The following is a 19,817-nucleotide window of genomic DNA, read 5'->3' as shown; positions in this document are numbered from 1 at the left end:
GTATTAAAACAAGGTTTTCTTAAAATACTGATTTGGTCTTAGTAAAATTGCAAGAGTAATTTTTAATTTGCAAATCTGTTCCCTTAATAGTAATCCTCTAAACTACAAACAGTTTCTGTTTCTGGCATATTTCCTCCTGAGATCTATATAATTTTCCTGTTTTCAGGTTGTAAATGCAGCTCTCTTTCTCTTGGTCCTTGAAAAGGTAAATTCTTTTTGCATGGCCACATGATAACCATCTCCTTCAACCTTTTTGTCATCTCCTGTAACTTTTTCTCTGGTTCTAACACTGCTGTCATGGCCTGATGCTAAAATGTTTATTTTGAAGTTCTAGAAAACCAAAGTTTTCCTTCATTATAACTTGATTTTACACTCTTGGCTTTTCTTGGTGTGTCTGAATTGTTCCATGTAACCAGGAAGCTTCCTATGTTGTTCCTAAGAACCAAGGATTTCCATGTTCAAGGTACTAGTTTTCTTGTTTACATTTCTCTATAATAGCATACGCTTAGAATTCTGGATACATTCTTTCTGTGCCTGATTAAATTCAAATACCCTTTGCATCAGGTTTCACTTTCAGGTTATGCGAATGGGCTTTCCATAAGGAGAAGCAGTCATACTAAAGGAGGTTTGTTTCCCCTTTACCTATTAGATAACTGGTCTAGTAAGCTAAGAGTCTGTGTTTTACTGAGATAATTCCTTTGCTTCATGTTGTTTTTATTAGGCTTTTCATTATTTAGGGAAACTGAACTTTTAAAAAAGGTAGGATTTTCACATCCATGTAAATCTGTATTCTTTTTGAAGTCTTCTGATTATCGCTTTGTTTATTTAGCAGTGATATATGATTCTGTATATATAATCAAGTATTTTGAACCTTTTGACACCTTTGGCAGGTTTCCTCAATACCAAAACCCTAAATTAGGACTCTTTGATCTTGTAGAGATACTAAATGATTAGACTTATTTGGCAAATCATATGGGAAGCATATCAAATGAGAAATGGTATTTAACTCCCTTTAAGTTATATTTATATAAATATGTCACTAATATGTGTTCCAGATTGCATGAGATCTTAAAATTCCGAGATGTTATATGATATGGTTTAGATGTGTGTCCCCAGCCAAATCTTATGGTGAAATTGTAAACCTCAGTGTTGGAGGTGCAACCTGTTGGGAAGTGATTGGATCATGGGAGCAGGTCCTCATGAATGGCTTAGTACCAACTTGGTACTGTCCTCAGGATAGTGAGTTCTTGTGAGATCTAATTGTTTAAAAGTGTGTAGCACCTCCCCCCGACCAACATCTTTCTCTCTTGCTCCTGCTCTGGCCATGTGAGACATCTTCTCCCACTTTTCCTTCCGTCGTGATTGTAAGTTTCCTGAGGCCTCCCCAGAAGCCAAGCAGATGCCAGCATGATGCTTCCTGTACAACATGCATAAGCATGAGCCAATTCAACGTCTTTTCCTTATAAATAACCCAATCTTGGGTATTTCTTTACAGCAATACAAGAATTGACTAATATATCATAATATGTGTTATCAGTCTTGAGTATGATTGTTTTGTTAAATGATTGTGTGCCACAAAAATATCTTAATTTTCTTTTAAATTTTCTTGCAATTATTTCTACATTCTTTCTAACAATTTCCTTGTAAACTCTCATCAGAGTTTTGATCATGGCTGTTCTGGATTTTTCTCCTCCACAATTATTGTTTTAAATTCTTCCCTAGTAGCATTTGCAATCAGCTATAGCCCAAAATTACTAATTAAAATTAAGGAAAACAAATAACTGAAAGTGAGTAATTGATAAGGATAATTTTATGACTTTTATTTAAAATGTTGGTTCTAAAATATTTTTTCAGATTCAAGAAATTTTTCTTTCATTAGCTATAGTTTACAATAATTTGGTGAAGTATACTTTTGTGAACACAAGTGGAAGCATTTACGTTTCTCCCTACTTGAGTCCTCCAAAATTCAGACACTATTTGTGAGCATTCTTACTGTATTTCTGTAAGTTCAGTAAACATCTGCTCTCCCTTTATAAGCAGGATACTATTGGAAATACTGATTATATTACTAGGCTTTGACTGAAAAGTCATATTTAAGAAGGATCATAAAATGCCTGGCTTCAAGAGTTCCCAGCCTTATAGTGAAGGCATAAAACTTGTCACTTCCTGGTAGGCCCAATAACCCTAAGTAAGACCCTAAGTAAAATCTAAAGCCTGCCTTGATTTGGCTTCTTAGTCTCTAGAGGTTCTAAAACCTGAAAGTTCCTGTATGATTAATGTGGAGGAAAAAGTCATGTTCTTAAGAAAAACTAACATGCACCTATTATTAGGTTAAAGCCCTGTGCCCTGTTTTCAAGTTCTGGTTTTCTACCTGTAGACTGGACTGGATCCTGAGTTCTCCTAATTTCCTACAATATCTGGCTACAATTAAATCCTGATAAAGTTTACCAGCCCTCTTCCCTCAAGCAGAACTATAGAGCCTCTCAGGACATTTCCCCTACTCGAATTACTCAACTAGGGGAATTAGGTATTAAGATTGGAGAAAACTCATCAGAGCTCTGGTCAACACTGGGGCTACTCTGTCCATCCTTAACCCCAGCATGCTTTCCATGGACCCTCCCCAGGGTTCTGAATTCATCCAGATGGTTGGGGTAGCCAACCAACCTATGATGGTTCCTAATCTTCACCTATCCTTTTCCAACTAGTACCCCTCATGGGCAGTTGTTTTTCGTTCGGGCTTCCACACACTTCCTAGGAAGGGACTTCTTAGAAATATTCCAGGCCCGTATTTTATTCTCCCAGAAAGGAGAAATAATACTTGAGTTATCCTCACCAGGAGATTTTGCCACGGAAATACCTTTTCCCAAATTCCCATCTATTCAGTTATCCCCACCAGCACTACCTACCCTGTTCTCTAACAGTTATAATCCAACACTGATGATAACTCCTTAGATTATGAAAATAATAGTTGTTGATACTCTCAAGGCTATAATTCATCTAGAAGAGTTAACCCTAGAAGGAGCTAGATTAGGAAGGTTTTTTGGGTCCCAATTTAAACTAGATTCTGCTTGGAATTCATAAATGATCAGAAACCCTTCCTGAACTGTTCACAGAATTGCCTGCTCCACCACCCAAGCGATCAGAGTGCAACAGAGGTCCATAGACTCCGTTGCTCGTGTGGTCCTAGACAAACACATTGCTTTAGACTCTCTCCTCCCTGCACAGAGTGATGTTTGCGCTGCTGCTGCCACTTTCTGCAGGGTAAATACTTCCAGGCAGGTTGAATTGGGAACATGTAAGATCTTAAGGTTAGCCAAATCTCTGAAAAACACCTTCAAAAAGCCTCCTGGCTGGACTTCCTAGGTTAAGTTTCTGATCTCCAGGTATTTCCAGCTGGCTTCCGCTGCAGTAGCGTTCCTTCTGCATGCCACCCTCCAAGTCTTGATCCTCTTCATGTTTGGGCTAAGCATTTGGCGCCTCTTTAAGATTTTCCTAGCCTATTTTAACCGATGCCTGCAAGAGACCCCCACTAGAATCGTGCTGACCTAACCTTTGAGATTTCAAACTTTCTCCAGCCAGAAAGGGGAACCAAGTTAACCCAAAAGAATTTGACTCAAATTTAACAGGTACCTGTATGCCTCTCATGATCACACGTGTATGCAGAAGTGAGATCTAGCAAAAAGTGATTTTCAATTGTGCAAGACCATGGCCTGAGAGTTTAAGAAACTTTGGGCTGAGATTTCAAGGACTTGAGATATAGCTACTGTTGAATATTTGGTAATCATTAAGCAGACAATTTTGCAGATGTTAAATGTTAAGTTAAACATGTTTAATGTTTTATTTTAAGTAAAATAAGTCATTTCTGTTTCAATTCAGAAAATGACAGTATCAGAATAACAGGAGCTATCCCTAACTGAACACTTAAAGTTTGCCAGGCAAACTTCATTTCTCTGGATTTCTCAAAAATTGGCAGTTTTACTCTGCACAAAAATCGCATGAGATATGCGGCTTTGCTGATAAAGAAATGGAAATCCAGAGAAATGAAGTCACTTACTCAAAGTCACCCAGCTACATGATTTGTGGCTCTGGAAGTTCAGCTACTAGGACTCTTCCAGCTTTCTACAGGTGTCATGAAAGCACAAGACCACACACACACAGCTCTGATGAAAGACGGCTAAAAGGAAGATTTCAGTAAAAAGGTCAACAAGGCTTTCTAAGAAAACTGTAAAGATAAATAAACGATGGGTCGCAGTAATTCTCACCAACTAGGAAGCATCTTAGAAAAGCACTGGATTTCCTCTAACTAAAAGCATCTATAAAAAATGATATCAAAATACAGGAAGATGTAAATACCTAAATTCTAACACTGTCACCTTGCATACATTAGGCTGAATGGCTAATGGACTAAGACATAAATTCAATTTTTGTTCCATGCGTTTTTACTGTGATCTGAAAGGGGTCTTGAGGTGAATGATCCTGTACTCATCCTCCACCAGCCAATCAGTCTGTTTATTATTTGGCTCTAAAAAGAAACTTTTCCTGAGGACCGCCCCCCCCCCACTATGATGGAGCAAAAACTATTACTTGGCTATGTCAAGAGAAAGCAATGCAACAAGTACAAAGCGTGCTGATCAATGCACCTGTGTCTATCTCTATCAGACAGAAAGCTAGATATTGATAGAGACTGCTATCCTCATCTGTAACTACATCAAGCTAGAGAGACTGTTATAATACAAGTGGTCTGAGGCAGCCGTGAGTAGAGAAACCAGGAATGCTGGTCTCGATCTCTAGACTTCAGTCTTGGCCCTGTTTCAACTTTCACTTTCGTGTGTGAAAAATCGAAACTCTAACTCAACTGAGTGTTAGTCAAAGAAGGTGTGTCCTGCTCCCCACGACAGGTTGCTCAGAGACTGCTGATTTCCACCCCTATATAAAGAGAGTCCCCGGCATACAGGGACTGCTGTGCTCCGGGCGTCTGCCACCATGTGGGTACTCACGCCTGCTGCTTTTGCTGGGAAGCTCCTGAGTGTGTTCAGGCAACCTCTGAGCTCTCTGTGGAGGAGCCTTGTCCCGCTGTTCTGCTGGCTGAGGGCAACCTGGCTGCTAGCTTCCAAGAGGACAAAGCAGCAGCTGGTCTGGAGAGAGCCAGATGAGACCAAAGAGGAGGAAGAGGACCCTCCTCTGTCCACCACCCCAACCAGCGTCAACTATCACTTCACTCGCCAGTGCAACTACAAATGCGGCTTCTGTTTCCACACAGCCAAAACATCCTTTGTGCTGCCCCTTGAGGAAGCAAAGAGAGGATTGCTTTTGCTTAAGGAAGCTGGTGAGTCTATGGTCCCAGACAGAAATCAGGATTCTCAACCATTCGGCAGTAGGGTAAGGCGAGAAGGGGCTGGGGGCACACACAAGCTGGTGAGCTTCTCCAAAACTCAAGGTCACCATTTGCCATTGCACGGTGAGCATGTTGTCCTAGGAGAAAATAATTCAGTGAATTTTGGAGTGGGCACCTAGTCCTTCCTAAATCCCAGAGTTGGCCTGGAGCAGGGGATTTGTGGAGCAAACCTGTCCCTCCTGCCACTTGGAAGTGAGCAGGGGTCTATGCAAAGGGCAGGTCCCTGTTACACTCGGTGTTTGGAAAGAGGCGGTTTGGGAAGATTGTACCACTTTCTGAGTTTGCCCACAACACTAATGAATTTGGGTTTTCTAGAAACAGTTATTAATAATTAGGAAAGTTGGAAACAAAAACAAAAACTTTGACGTAAAAACAGCAGCGGTTGAATCTTATATTTGAGTTTGTGTATATTCTTTTAATAGGAAGCCTTACAATTTTTTTGGCAAATATGTCAAGGACTTAGCTCTCAAGAATGCTTACTGAGTATCACCACGTTAGTAACTGGCAGCATCTTGGAGAGTACTCAGCATGTGACCTTCGAATGCAACATCTTCCACTCCAGATCTGTTCTTCCTTCCATCCTTGTCTTCCTGTCTTTCTTAGAGTACCTTCTCAGCTAGTAACTTCAGCAACATCTCTAGCTTCTTTCCCTCCTTGTTTAACTTTTTAACGAAAGCATAGCATACATGCACCATATTACACATATTCTGGGTGTGCATCCTGATGAATTTCACAAAACAGTCACACTCATTTTCTCCAAACACCAAAATCGCTAAGACAATGGTCATATTGTTGTCTCTTCCTAGAATGTCTGTCCTCAAATCTTTGTTGATGAACTTTCAAAGCTCCTTTGAATTCTCCTTGGTTCTCTGCAGCCATAATTATGCCCTTTACTTTTCACTTGTGAACTCATGGCACTTGCTACAAATGTGTCTTGCAGCTTTTTAAAATGTACTATTTTGTTCAAAGAAATTGTATTCCAAGGTTGAATTTTACCCTCCTGTGTATCTTCATGCCTGGCAGAATGTCTAGAATGTAATAGAGGCTTAAGAAATGTTTTAGATAAATGAATGAATGCATGAGTGAGTGAATAAGGAGACATGTCGAGTGAAATTTCGACTTTCATTCAGAAGGCCAGGGTTTGAGTTTCTGCTCTAACATTTTCTAGACTTGTCAAGACATTTAGCTTTTCTGAGTATCAGTTCCATAATCTTTAAAATTATCTTTAGATAATAATGATAACTGATAAACCAATCTCAAAAGTTGGTACAAGGCACAAACAAGTGAATGTTCATGTATTGTGTCATAAAAGATAATTTTTTTTAATCAAAATAAACAGTTGTGTTTATTAAAGTACATTATCAACAGAATGAAAAGGTAACCCAAGGAATGGGAGAAAATACTTGCAAGTCACATATCTGAAATGGGATAATTATATGAATTATATTTTAAAAAATTCTCCAATTCAACAACAAAAAACAATGTAATTAAAATATGAGCAATGGACTTGAAAAGACATTTCTTCAAAACAGATATACAAATGAAATTAAGAATATGAAAAGATTTTCAACATTTCTAATCACCTAGGGAAATGCAAATCAAAACTACGATAAGATACCACTTCACATCACTTCATATTTTAGGATGGACAGTATATTTTAAGAATACAGAAAATAACAAGTGTTGGTAAGAATGTAGAGAAATTAGAAGCCTGTGCACTGTTGATGGGAATAAAAAACGGTACAGCCATTATGGAAAACTGTATTGCAGTTCCTCAAAAAAATTAAAAATAGAATTACCATATGATTCAGTAACTCTACTTCTGGGTATATACCTAAAAGAATTAAAAGCAGGGCCTCAGAGATATTTGCACACCCATACTCACTGCAGCATTTTTCTTTTTTTTTTTTTTTTAATTTATTTATTATTATTATACTTTAAGTTGTAGGGTACATGTGCATAACGTGCAGGTTTGTTACATATGTATACTTGTGCCATGTTGGTGTGCTGCACCCATCAACTCGTCATTTACATCAGGTATAACTCCCAATGCAATCCCTCCCCCTCCCCGCTCCCCATGATAGGCCCCGGTGTGTGATGTTCCCCTTCCTGAGTCCAAGTGATCTCATTGTTCAGTTCCCACCTATGAGTGAGAACATGCGGTGTTTGGTTTTCTGTTCTTGTGATAGTTTGCTAAGAATGATGGTTTCCAGCTGCATCCATGTCCCTACAAAGGACACAAACTCATCCTTTTTTATGGCTGCATAGTATTCCATGGTGTATATGTGCCACATTTTCTTAATCCAATCTGTCACTGATGGACATTTGGGTTGATTCCAAGTCTTTGCTATTGTGAATAGTGCTGCAATAAACATACGTGTGCATGTGTCTTTATAGCAGCATAATTTATAATCCTTTGGGTATATACCCAGTAATGGGATGGCTGGGTCATATGGTACATCTAGTTCTAGATCCTTGAGGAATCGCCATACTGTTTTCCATAATGGTTGAACTAGTTTACAATCCCACCAACAGTGTAAAAGCGTTCCTATTTCTCCACATCCTCTCCAGCACCCATTGTTTCCTGACTTTTTAATGATCGCCATTCTAACTGGTGTGAGATGGTATCTCATTGTGGTTTTGATTTGCATTTCTCTGATGGCCAGTGATGATGAGCATTTTTTCATGTGTCTGTTGGCTGTATGAATGTCTTCTTTTGAGAAATGTCTGTTCATATCCTTTGCCCACTTTTTGATGGGGTTGTTTGTTTTTTTCTTGTAAATTTGTTTGAGTTCTTTGTAGGTTCTGGATATTAGCCCTTTGTCAGATGAGTAGATTGCAAAAATTTTCTCCCATTCTGTAGGTTGCCTGTTCACTCTGATGGTAGTTTCTTTTGCTGTGCAGAAGCTCTTTTAGTTTAATTAGATCCCATTTGTCAATTTTGGCTTTTGCTGCTGTTGCTTTTGGTGTTTTAGACATGAAGTCTTTGCCCATGCCTATGTCCTGAATGGTACTACCTAGGTTTTCCTCTAGGATTTTTATGGTATTAGGTCTAACATTTAAGTCTCTAATCCATCTTGAATTAATTTTCGTATAAGGAGTAAGGAAAGGATCCAGTTTCAGCTTTCTACTTATGGCTAGCCAATTTTCCCAGCACCATTTATTAAATAGGGAATCCTTTCCCCATTTCTTGTTTTTGTCAGGTTTGTCAAAGATCAGATGGCTGTAGATGTGTGGTATTATTTCTGAGGACTCTGTTCTGTTCCATTGGTCTATATCTCTGTTTTGGTACCAGTACCATGCTGTTTTGGTGACTGTAGCCTTGTAGTATAGTTTGAAGTCAGGTAGCGTGATGCCTCCAGCTTTGTTCTTTTGACTTAGGATTGTCTTGGAGATGCGGGCTCTTTTTTGGTTCCATATGAACTTTAAAGCAGTTTTTTCCAATTCTGTGAAGAAACTCATTGGTAGCTTGATGGGGATGGCATTGAATCTATAAATTACCTTGGGCAGTATGGCCATTTTCACGATATTGATTCTTCCTATCCATGAGCATGGTATGTTCTTCCATTTGTTTGTGTCCTCTTTGATTTCACTGAGCAGTGGTTTGTAGTTCTCCTTGAAGAGGTCCTTTACATCCCTTGTAAGTTGGATTCCTAGGTATTTTATTCTCTTTGAAGCAATTGTGAATGGAAGTTCATTCCTGATTTGGCTCTCTGTTTGTCTGTTACTGGTGTATATGAATGCTTGTGATTTTTGCACATTAATTTTGTATCCTGAGACTTTGCTGAAGTTGCTTATCAGCTTAAGGAGATTTTAGGCTGAGACAATGGGGTTTTCTAAATATACAATCATGTCATCTGCAAAGAGGGACAATTTGACTTCTTCTTTTCCTAACTGAATACCCTTGATTTCTTTCTCTTGCCTAATTGCCCTAGCCAGAACTTCCAACACTATGTTGAATAGGAGTGGTGAGAGAGGGCATCCCTGTCTTGTGCCAGTTTTCAAAGGGAATTTTTCCAGTTTTTGCCCATTCAGTATGATATTGGCTATGGGTTTGTCATAAATAGCTCTTATTATTTTGAGGTACGTTCCATCAATACCGAATTTATTGAGTGTTTTTAGCATGAAGGGCTGTTGAATTTTGTCAAAAGCCTTTTCTGCATCTATTGAGATAATCATGTGGTTCTTGTCTTTGGTTCTGTTTATATGCTGGATTATGTTTATTGATTTGCGAATGTTGAACCAGCCTTGCATCCCAGGGATGAAGCCCACTTGATCATGGTGGATAAGCTTTTTGATGTGTTGCTGAATCCGGTTTGCCAGTATTTTATTGAGGATTTTTGCATCGATGTTCATCAGGGATATTGGTCTAAAATTCTCTATTTTAGTTGTGTCTCTGCCAGGCTTTGGTATCAGGATGATGTTGGCCTCATAAAATGAGTTAGGGAGGATTCCCTCTTTTTCTATTGATTGGAATAGTTTCAGAAGGAATGGTACCAACTCCTCCTTGTACCTCTGGTAGAATTCAGCTGTGAATCCATCTGGTCCTGGACTTTTTTTGGTTGGTAGGCTATTAATTATTGCCTCAATTTCAGAGCCTGCTATTGGTCTATTCAGGGATTCAACTTCTTCCTGGTTTAGTCTTGGAAGAGTGTAAGTGTCCAGGAAATTATCCATTTCTTCTAGATTTTCCAGTTTATTTGCGTAGAGGTGTTTATAGTATTCTCTGATGGTAGTTTGTATTTCTGTGGGGTCGGTGGTGATATCCCCTTTATCATTTTTAATTGCGTCGATTTGATTCTTCTCTCTTTTCTTCTTTATTAGTCTTGCTAGTGGTCTGTCAATTTTGTTGATCTTTTCAAAAAACCAACTCCTGGATTCATTGATTTTTTGGAGGGTTTTTTGTGTCTCTATCTCCTTCAGTTCTGCTCTGATCTTAGTTATTTCTTGCCTTCTGCTAGCTTTCGAATGTGTTTGCTCTTGCTTCTCTAGTTCTTTTAATTGCGATGTTAGAGTGTCAATTTTAGATCTTTCCTGCTTTCTCTTGTGGGCATTTAGTGCTATAAATTTCCCTCTACACACTGCTTTAAATGTGTCCCAGAGATTCTGGTATGTTGTATCTTTGTTCTCATTGGTTTCAAAGAACATCTTTATTTCTGCCGTCATTTCGTTATGTATCCAGTAGTCATTCAGGAGCAGGTTGTTCAGTTTCCATGTAGTTGAGCGGTTTTGATTGAGTTTCTTAGTCCTGAGTTCTAGTTTGATTGCACTGTGGTCTGAGAGACAGTTTGTTATAATTTCTGTTCTTGTACATTTGCTGAGGAGTGCTTTACTTCCAATTACGTGGTCAATTTTGGAGTAAGTACGATGTGGTGCTGAGAAGAATGTATATTCTGTTGATTTGGGGTGGAGAGTTTCTATAGATGTCTATTAGGTCTGCTTGCTGCAGAGATGAGTTCAATTCCTGGATATCCTTGTTAACTTTCTATCTCGTTGATCTGTCTAATGTTGACAGTGGAGTGTTGAAGTCTCCCATTATTATTGTATGGGAGTCTAAGTCTCTTTGTAAGTCTCTAAGGACTTGCTTGATGAATCTGGGTGCTCCTGTATTGGGTGCATATATATTTAGGATAGTTAGCTCTTCCTGTTGAATTGATCCCTTTACCATTATGTAATGGCCTTCTTTGTCTCTTTTGATCTTTGATGGTTTAAAGTCTGTTTTATCAGAGACTAGTATTGCAACCCCTGCTTTTTTTTGTTCTCCATTTGCTTGGTAAATCTTCCTCCATCCCTTTATTTTGAGCCTATGTATGTCTCTGCGTGTGAGATGGGTCTCCTGAATACAGCAGACTGATGGGTCTTGACTCTTTATCCAGTTTGCCAGTCTGTGTCTTTTAATTGGAGCATTTAGTCCATTTACATTTAAGGTTAAGATTGTTATGTGTGAACTTGATCCTGCCATTATGATATTAACTGGTTATTTTGCTCGTTAGTTGATGCAGTTTCTTCCTAGCCTCGATGGTCTTTACATTTTGGCATGTTTTTGCAATGGCTGGTACCGGTTGTTCCTTTCCATGTTTAGTGCTTCCTTCAGGGTCTCTTGTAAGGCAGGCCTAGTGGTGACAAAATCTCTAAGCATTTGCTTATCTGTAAAGGATTTTATTTCTCCTTCACTTATGAAACTTAGTTTGGCTGGATATGAAATTCTGGGTTTAAAATTCTTTTCTTTAAGAATGTTGAATATTGGCCCCCACTCTCTTCTGGCTTGTAGAATTTCTGCCGAGAGATCTGCTGTTAGTCTGATGGGCTTCCCTTTGTGGGTAACCCGACCTTTCTCTCTGGCTGCCCTTAAGATTTTTTCCTTCATTTCAACTTTGGTGAATCTGGCAATTATGTGTCTTGGAGTTGCTCTTCTCTCGAGGAGTATCTTTGTGGCGTTCTCTGTATTTCCTGGATTTGAATGTTGGCCTGCCCTACTAGGTTGGGGAAGTTCTCCTGGATGATATCCTGAAGAGTGTTTTCCAACTTGGTTCCATTTTCCCCCTCACTTTCAGGCACCCCAATCAGACGTAGATTTGGTCTTTTTACATAATCCCATACTTCTTGCAGGCTTTGTTCATTTCTTTTTCTTCTTTTTTCTTTTGGTTTCTCTTCTCGCTTCATTTCATTCATTTGATCCTCAATTGCTGATACTCTTTCTTCCAGTTGATCGAGTCGGTTACTGAAACTTGTGCATTTGTCACGTATTTCTCGTGTCATGGTTTTCATCTCTTTCATTTCGTTTATGACCTTCTCTGCATTAATTACTCTAGCCATCAATTCTTCCACTTTTTTTTCAAGATTTTTAGTTTCTTTACGCTGGGTACATAATTCCTCCTTTAGCTCTGAGAAATTTGATGGACTGAAGCCTTCTTCTCTCATCTCGTCAAAGTCATTCTCCGTCCAGCTTTGATCCGTTGCTGGCGATGAGCTGCCCTCCTTTGCCGGGGGAGATGCACTCTTATTTTTTGAATTTCCAGCTTTTCTGCCCTGCCTTTTCCCCATCTTTGTGGTTTTATCTGCCTCTGGTCTTTGATGATGGTGATGTACTGATGGGGTTTTGGTGTAGGTGTCCTTCCTGTTTGATAGTTTTCCTTCTAACAGTCAGGACCCTCAGCTGTAGGTCTGTTGGAGATTGCTTGAGGTCCACTCCAGACCCTGTTTGCCTGGGTATCAGCAGCAGAGGCTGCAGAAGATAGAATATTTCTGAACAGCGAGTGTACTTGTCTGATTCTTGCTTTGGAAGCTTCCTCTCAGGGGTGTACTCCACCCTGTGAGGTGTGGGGTGTCAGACTGCCCCTAGTGGGGGATGTCTCCCAGTTAGGCTACTCAGAGGTCAGGGACCCACTTGAGCAGGGAGTCTGTCCCTTCTCAGATCTCAACCTCCGTGTTGGGAGATGCACTGCTCTCTTCAAAGCTGTCAGACAGAGTCGTTTGCGTCTGCAGAGGCTTCTGCTGTGTTTGTTATTGTTTACTGTGCCCTGTCCCCAGAGGTGGAGTCTACAGAGACAGGCAGGTTTCCTTGAGCTGCTGTGAGCTCCACCCAGTTCGAGCTTCCCAGCAGCTTTGTTTACCTACTTAAGCCTCAGCAATGGCGGGCGCCCCTCCCCCAGCCTCGCTGCTGCCTTGCCGGTAGATCACAGACTGCTGTGCTAGCAATGAGGGAGGCTCCGTGGGCGTGGGACCCTCCCGGCCAGGTGTGGGATATGATCTCCTGGTGTGCCTGTTTGCTTAAAGCGCAGTATTGGGGTGGGAGTTACCCGATTTTCCAGGTGTTGTGTGTCTCAGTTCCCCTGGCTAGGAAAAGGGATTCCCTTCCCCCTTGCGCTTCCCAGGTGAGGCGATGCCTCGCCCTGCTTCAGCTCTCGCTGGTCGGGCTGCAGCAGCTGACCAGCACCAATCGTCCGGGACTCCCCAGTGAGATGAACCCAGTACCTCAGTTGAAAATGCAGAAATCACCGGTCTTCTGTGTCGCTCGCGCTGGGAGTTGGAGACTGGAGCTGTTCCTATTCGGCCATCTTGCTCCGCCCCACCAAAGATAAATTATTAATAGTTATAATTAATACTTTTATATTATATCCTCTTGTTTTAAGTAAATAAAACCAAAGTTAATTGAAATGCTTACAGGATAATGTAGGTTGTATTTTCCTGTAAGAGAGATTTCTACGTAATGGAGGAAACCTATTTTTTTGGATGTAGGAATTAAAGAAAGAGGAAAGAATCACAAAAGGTGGCTCCACAGTCAAGGACAGGTTTATTTTAGAGAAAACAAACCTGATAGGGGCTTGTGGCTGAGTTAGGTCAGAGCCCATTCTCTTACAGACCAAGAGTTTTAAGGATTTAGGGTGGGAAAGTTTATTAGAGGCTTGGACTGCTTCTGTTTCTCTTTGTTGTGTTTATCTGGGAAGGAGAGTTGTGTGTCTGTTACCATACATCTTCCTGCAGCTGCAGGCATACCCACCCTGAATCTGCTTTTAGCTTCCCTATCTTAGAGCACTGAAGAGAAACGAATGTGCTTATTAAGGCCCACTGTTTTACTGGGGCCCATTGTATGAGAATGAAGTTTGGCAGTTACCTAAGAGACTTCCCTCAACCTCCCTCTGTGCCCGAGCTGTCTTATCTGTGTTTTACTGTCTGCTCTTTCTGGCTGCTTGTAGTTAGAAGAGAAGTGACTTCCTTAAAATGCATAAGGCTAGAAAGGGAGCTGGAACTTGAAGTGGTGGTGTTTGTCTGAGATGATGATGTTCCTGCTCTGTCAGTGGTAATTAAAGGTTTACATTTACATTGAAATTTAAATTTTAATATATATTTTATATATTGTATTTAAAATTAAAATTTACTATTCTGGCTAAAGATGCTTCTAAAATATACTATTTACTTTTCTGGCTTTTAAACTGTTTTGAAATTCTATTCAGAAAGACTGAATAGAATTAAAAATAATGAGCATCAGATCTGGGCTATAATATGATCACTCGTGCATGTTAACACTATTGTAAATCAATTACTCCTTGTCTAAGATCTTAACTATGCCTCTAAATTCTATTCCTTCCATTTCCTTATTCTTCCATCCCTTCTAAATATAGTCCTCAAAATTGTTAGCAGTTCTGTGCCACTGGCCAGGCCCTTGTCTTACTTTCTACAGTTTATCTGCCACTACGTCACCACACTACTTAGGTAATTATGTTTTATTTGGTTTTCGGGTTATAATGAGCGTCACTCAAGCTGCCTCCCAGCATGATGGATCATAAATAGGTGGTATAATGTCTCACTGTCCAATCATAGAGACGTCTGAGCGTGAAAGGGGGCACTAAAACTCACAGATACTGTTTTGTTTACTATAAACCAAAACTGTTCCAGGCACACCAGCCTGGAGACTTCTCTACTTATAAAGACTCCAGGCTTTGGATCTAGGCATGTACCTTAGCTCTACTTTTCTCTTGTCTTATGATCTTCAGCAAGTTGTTTAACCTTTCTTGGCTTCAATTCTTGCACTAAAAACCAGATAATAATTCCTTCCCCATGGGTTATTTAAGGGTTGAAAGCTTTAACCATATTACCTTGGGTGATGTATGGTGAGACCAGATACAGATTAAGAGAGACCAAAAAGAGGTTTGCACAGGCTCACTCTCCTAGAATGCAGGCAGGCAGGTGTATGACGCATCGGCCTGTCCTTCTAGAACGCAGACTGGCAGGTGTATGGCACAAAGGCCCATCTTCCTAGAATGCAGGCAGGCAGGTGTGTAACGCATAGATCCATCCTCCTAGAATGCAGGCAGGTGGCTGTATAACGCACAAGCCCATCCTCCTAGAACACAGGCAGGCAGATGTGTAAACGTAGACCCCATCCTCCTAGAATGCAGGCAGGTGGATGTGTAACGCATAGACTCCATCCTCCTAGAATGCAGGCAGGTGGGTGTGTAACACATGCAAGAGACAGATGTTCTTCTCTGAGAAAACAAAATGACCCCAAAGTAAAGACCAAGGATATTAGCAGTTGGAGGTTTTTCTGTGAATAAACCGGTTTACCTCTCTGTCTCTCTCTAGTGAAACCCTCCTTTGGACCAGCCCCTCCCTTCATCACATAAATTCCATTCACTTATTTTGTGCCACACTGAAATTTAAATGAACAAATAAAAACATCAAAAGAAAAGGCAGACACCAAAACAAATACCCAGAGAGGATGTAGGAAGAAGAAAACTTCCAAAAAAAACTATAACTAGTAATTGCAGAGAGATAAGAGAAAGAATTGCATATATGAAACAAGAATAGAATGCCTGGAAAGGAATAGTCAGAATATGGAAGTGTCTGGGGAACTAAAAATGGGGTTTCTAAAATTAAAATCTTAATAGAAAGACGAAAAGGCAAAGTCTTGCCAAAATGAGACCAAAAAATCAGGATAGATATAGAAAGGAAGATGATAAGAAAATAGTAGTTAAATTTAGAAACTCCAATATTCCAGTAATATAAGTTCCAGATTCCTGCTTTTACATTTTTTTCAGGAAGCCTGTAAAGGGATTTTCTAAAATAAGGGAGTAGCCCAAGAGAGAGGGCGACACGGAATCCAGGACAAGGAGTGGGGATGGGAAACGCAGAGTGAGGACGAGTGTTATTCCCAGGCTGGCAGCTGGCCTGTGGACAGTCACGCCACATGGCAGGGATATGGCTTTCTGCTTTGCAAATCCTGGTGCTGCCTCATTGTACCCTTTGGTGTCTGAGCAATTCTGTTCATCTGTGTAACCAATTCCCTGCATCCCTGTTTAGACCCCGAATTAAACATACGCTATTCCCATTGGGTGGGATTGGTGTTGAGAACTAGGGTTAGGGGAGGGGAAGATAATGAGAAAATTTTATTTCTTTTTTTTACATTGAGAAAATATTACTTTTGCTATTAAAATAATAATGTATATTTGTGAAGTGGTAAAATTCATGTATCACCTTGCACAGGTATGGAGAAGATCAACTTTTCAGGTGGAGAGCCATTTCTTCACGACCGGGGAGAATACCTGGGCAAGTTGGTGAAGTTCTGCAAAACAGAGCTGCAGCTGCCCAGCGTGAGCATCGTGAGCAATGGAAGCCTGATCCGGGAGAGGTGGTTCCAGAATTATGGTGTGCTTCATGGGATGGCACTCTCCTTACTGCTGTTGTTATTGTTGGTTCTTGTATTTCCTTCCATCCTGGGCCTTCAGCCAGACCTGCTGAGGAGAACTGGAAGGGAGGAAAAACTAATCTTGCTAACTCTATAATCGCTTTTCAAGCTGTGCACGGCATTATGGCAGTTTTACTTCCTTAGGGCTCTCAGTAAACAAGTTTGGCAAGTTAGATAATAGACCTTATTACTGAGATGACTATCTTGTACATTGCAATTTAGCAAATACAAGATCTATGGCCTTAGTTTAGACACTAGGTAGGAAAATTAACACATTTGACAGCTTTGTAATAAAATATCTCTGTTGGGACTGGACTGGATCCATAGACTAATTGTATCAGAACCTCGTGGTGTGTGGATTGGCCAATATGGGGAGCTCCAAGGGATTCTACCGTGTAGCCAGAATTAAGAACCGCTGAATTCTAAGTCTGCTGAGATTCCTCGCAGTTTTCAGCAGATGTCATGTCCATAGAGCAGTGCTTGAAACTTAGCAAGGGCTTGGAAAACATTAGCTCTTCTTATATGGACTGTCATGTTGGGAAACAGGTGTAACCTGTTATAGTAAAATTCTCTGTTCTTGTTTATATGAGCTGTTCGAGACTTGAAGTCTTTCCAAGAGAAGCTGCATTTATAATCTGTTGAGGATGTTGCTGAGACATCTCTGGTACACCATCTGTGATGGTGCGGACATGGACTGTGGGGGAGGGACGCTGTGGATGTGGGTTGGAGGGTCCATCTGATAAGGGTTAAGAAGGTAGAGAAGAGTCAAGGTGTCAGGTGCAGGTGAATCAGGAAAGGCCTACAAGGCAGTGTGTAAAACCGAAACGGTAGTGAAGGGAGGCACTTTGTCACACATGCGGTCTGAGTTGAAAAGTGAACTTTGGGAACCATACTCAGAGAGAGAAAAAAGAAACTGAGGAAGCAGTGTGATGGAGAGTACCTGGCGGGATTTTCTGGGTGGGTACCCAGCCAATGCCCTTCCTCTAAGATCAGTCATCCAGGGTGTCTTTGTGGTGTTCAGATCAGGGACAGTGCCGCACGTCCAGGTCAAATCTCTCAGGCTTGTGGGAGAAAGTGGTATAAATTAGTGAATTTAGAAGCATATAAGAAAAGTCACTGTCAGCAGCTTGGAGACAATAGGAAACCACAAAGACTGGAGGACGGGAAGCACTGTGCCCTATTCCTATAGTGCATGGGCGGAGAGCCAGCTAGGAGGTTTCACTGATTTTTGTACAGCAAGATAATTTGGATGATCCTTAAATTATTAAACATAGATCAAAAATATACAATTATAAACATTTGTAAATAATTTGAAATACTTTTAGGCATTGTGAGGAACAAATGTATACAGATGCCTATCTGGCCCATAAGCTGCTAATTTTCCACCTCTGGCTCAATGGGTCAGGGATGGGTAATGTGCTTGAGTGGATGAAGAGAGCTGTTTTAGAACCCCACTGCCTCGCCAAGTTTGGTAATTTGCTAGAAGGACTTCCAACACTCAATAGCCAGCTATACTCATGGCTAGGGTTTATTAGAGTAAAGGATACAGAACAGAAACAGCAGGGTAATGACATATATATATCACCAGAGTCCAGAGAGTCCAGACACAGGCCCTGAGTCCTTCTCCATCCCAGGCCTCACAGGTTGTACTTTCTCTCTAGCAGTGAACTACAGGGACATAGTTGGAATGTGTTTGCATAGGAAGGTCCATTTGAGTCTTAGAGTCTGAGGCTTTATACAGGGCTGGTCATTTACGCACATGCTTCTATGTAACCAGCTATTGGAACTGAAACTCAGGACCCCAACAATGCAACCAAGGAAGTCGTGGATCTGGCTAAACAATCCTGAGAAGTCTTGACAAGTTGATTTAACATGCTCCATTGCCCCAGGTTTATACACCTCACCAATGATACGTAGAATATTGTAGTCGCCATATATGCAGAGGTTGGGCCAGATTCCACCATGGTTCCGGGTTCTGGAAAGATATAGGGACTGAGCAAACAGATCTGCTCCATTAAATCTTTCTTCCCGAGAGCTTTGGCAAGGAAAAGCTGAGAACAGGAGGATAGTTATCATGGACATACAGCAAAAGTTGGAAGGGGGGCAGAAGATAGCAATTGACTTACAGATCCTCAGATGACTTGTCTTGACTTTTGCATAACTGATAAGTCTCTGCATTTTTGGTTTTGAACTTAATTTCTGGTCTGTTTGGAGATCAGGTGCTCAGTGACTTGCCTTTTCACAATGTGATATGCCATTAGGAATTTATTTGAGATCAATTTTTAGAATGTTTCGAGTTGTTTTAAATCATGGACAGTTGCCTTATTCTGGCTCTGGTTTATGCTAGATGTTTTGAGGGCATATGTTACATATGGATAAAATAAAATTAGCCCAAAATAGGAGTCAAAATGACTCCTTTTGTAATATTAGAGGATAGCTGCTTAAAGAGTTTTTGGAATTTCCAGCTTCTATAATTTGAAAGTAATTTTAAGAAAAGCAGTCAACTCTTAAAAAGTCACAAAACTAGGAAAACTCTGACTTAATCAACTGCAAGGAGTGACTCAGCCATCGAGAATGCCTGTACTTAAGAGATAAGTGGATGGCATGAAGGAGCAGAGGAAACTGGAGGGGTAATAAGAGAGGTGGAGCAGAAACTAGTGTGACGGAAACCAAAGCGAAGGTAATTGTGAACACTTTCTGTACTCCCGAAATGACATGCTATCACAGCTCTTCACATACCATGTTGCAAGGAGGGTCTGTTTACACTTTATTCCCACACCAGGCTTCCCTTTCTCTTGGTTTTCTTGGCATCTAACACAGTTGTCATTGACATCACATAGAGTGTTTCTAAATATTTAGATGATGAATCAACTATTAAGGAGATGTCCGGAAGAAGCTGATGAACTTAGCAAAAATACTAGGGATCTTCAGTAGAGCAATTTTATCTGTATGATGGAAAGAAAAAGAAGTAAATTTGTAACTGTTCATAAATAAGTCTATAGGCATCCAAATATATCTACCTGCCTCAGAAATTACATACTTTGTATGCAGGAATAAATGAAAAACCTGATATATTTAAATATGTCAGTAAGTGCTCACACATATACATGTGCAGAGTTTTCAAATAATCAACTAAGTATTTGCATCCTTATTTTACATATATATTTAGTTTTTCAAGTTTATTTGACATAAGAAGAAAGTATAATTCATATCTCAGTGAGTTTCGTGGGTATAAGG

General features: G+C 40.3%; 1 protein-coding gene and 1 long non-coding RNA gene across 2 annotated transcripts in view; one reads left to right on the top strand and one right to left on the bottom strand.

Moving 5' to 3' along the window:
• The first annotated feature begins 2,271 nt into the window (after positions 1-2,271).
• The window catches only part of RSAD2 (radical S-adenosyl methionine domain containing 2), a 29,048-nt gene continuing 11,502 nt past the window's right edge, over positions 2,272-19,817 (top strand). The window contains exons 1-2 of the mRNA XM_050754703.1: positions 2,272-5,326; positions 16,379-16,540. Of these exons, the coding sequence (XP_050610660.1) occupies positions 4,984-5,326; positions 16,379-16,540 (505 nt within the window). The 5' untranslated portion in view covers positions 2,272-4,983. The remainder of the gene's footprint in view (positions 5,327-16,378; positions 16,541-19,817) is intronic.
• The window catches only part of LOC126934177 (uncharacterized), a 31,053-nt gene continuing 30,397 nt past the window's right edge, over positions 19,162-19,817 (bottom strand). The window contains exon 3 of the long non-coding RNA XR_007718861.1: positions 19,162-19,525. This is a non-coding gene — a long non-coding RNA (uncharacterized LOC126934177). The remainder of the gene's footprint in view (positions 19,526-19,817) is intronic.

Source organism: Macaca thibetana, chromosome 13 (genome assembly GCF_024542745.1).
Source record: "Macaca thibetana thibetana isolate TM-01 chromosome 13, ASM2454274v1, whole genome shotgun sequence".
Taxonomy (NCBI): Eukaryota; Metazoa; Chordata; class Mammalia; order Primates; family Cercopithecidae; genus Macaca; species Macaca thibetana.
Note: the sequence above shows the minus strand (reverse complement) of the source record. Positions and strands in the feature narration are given on the sequence as shown.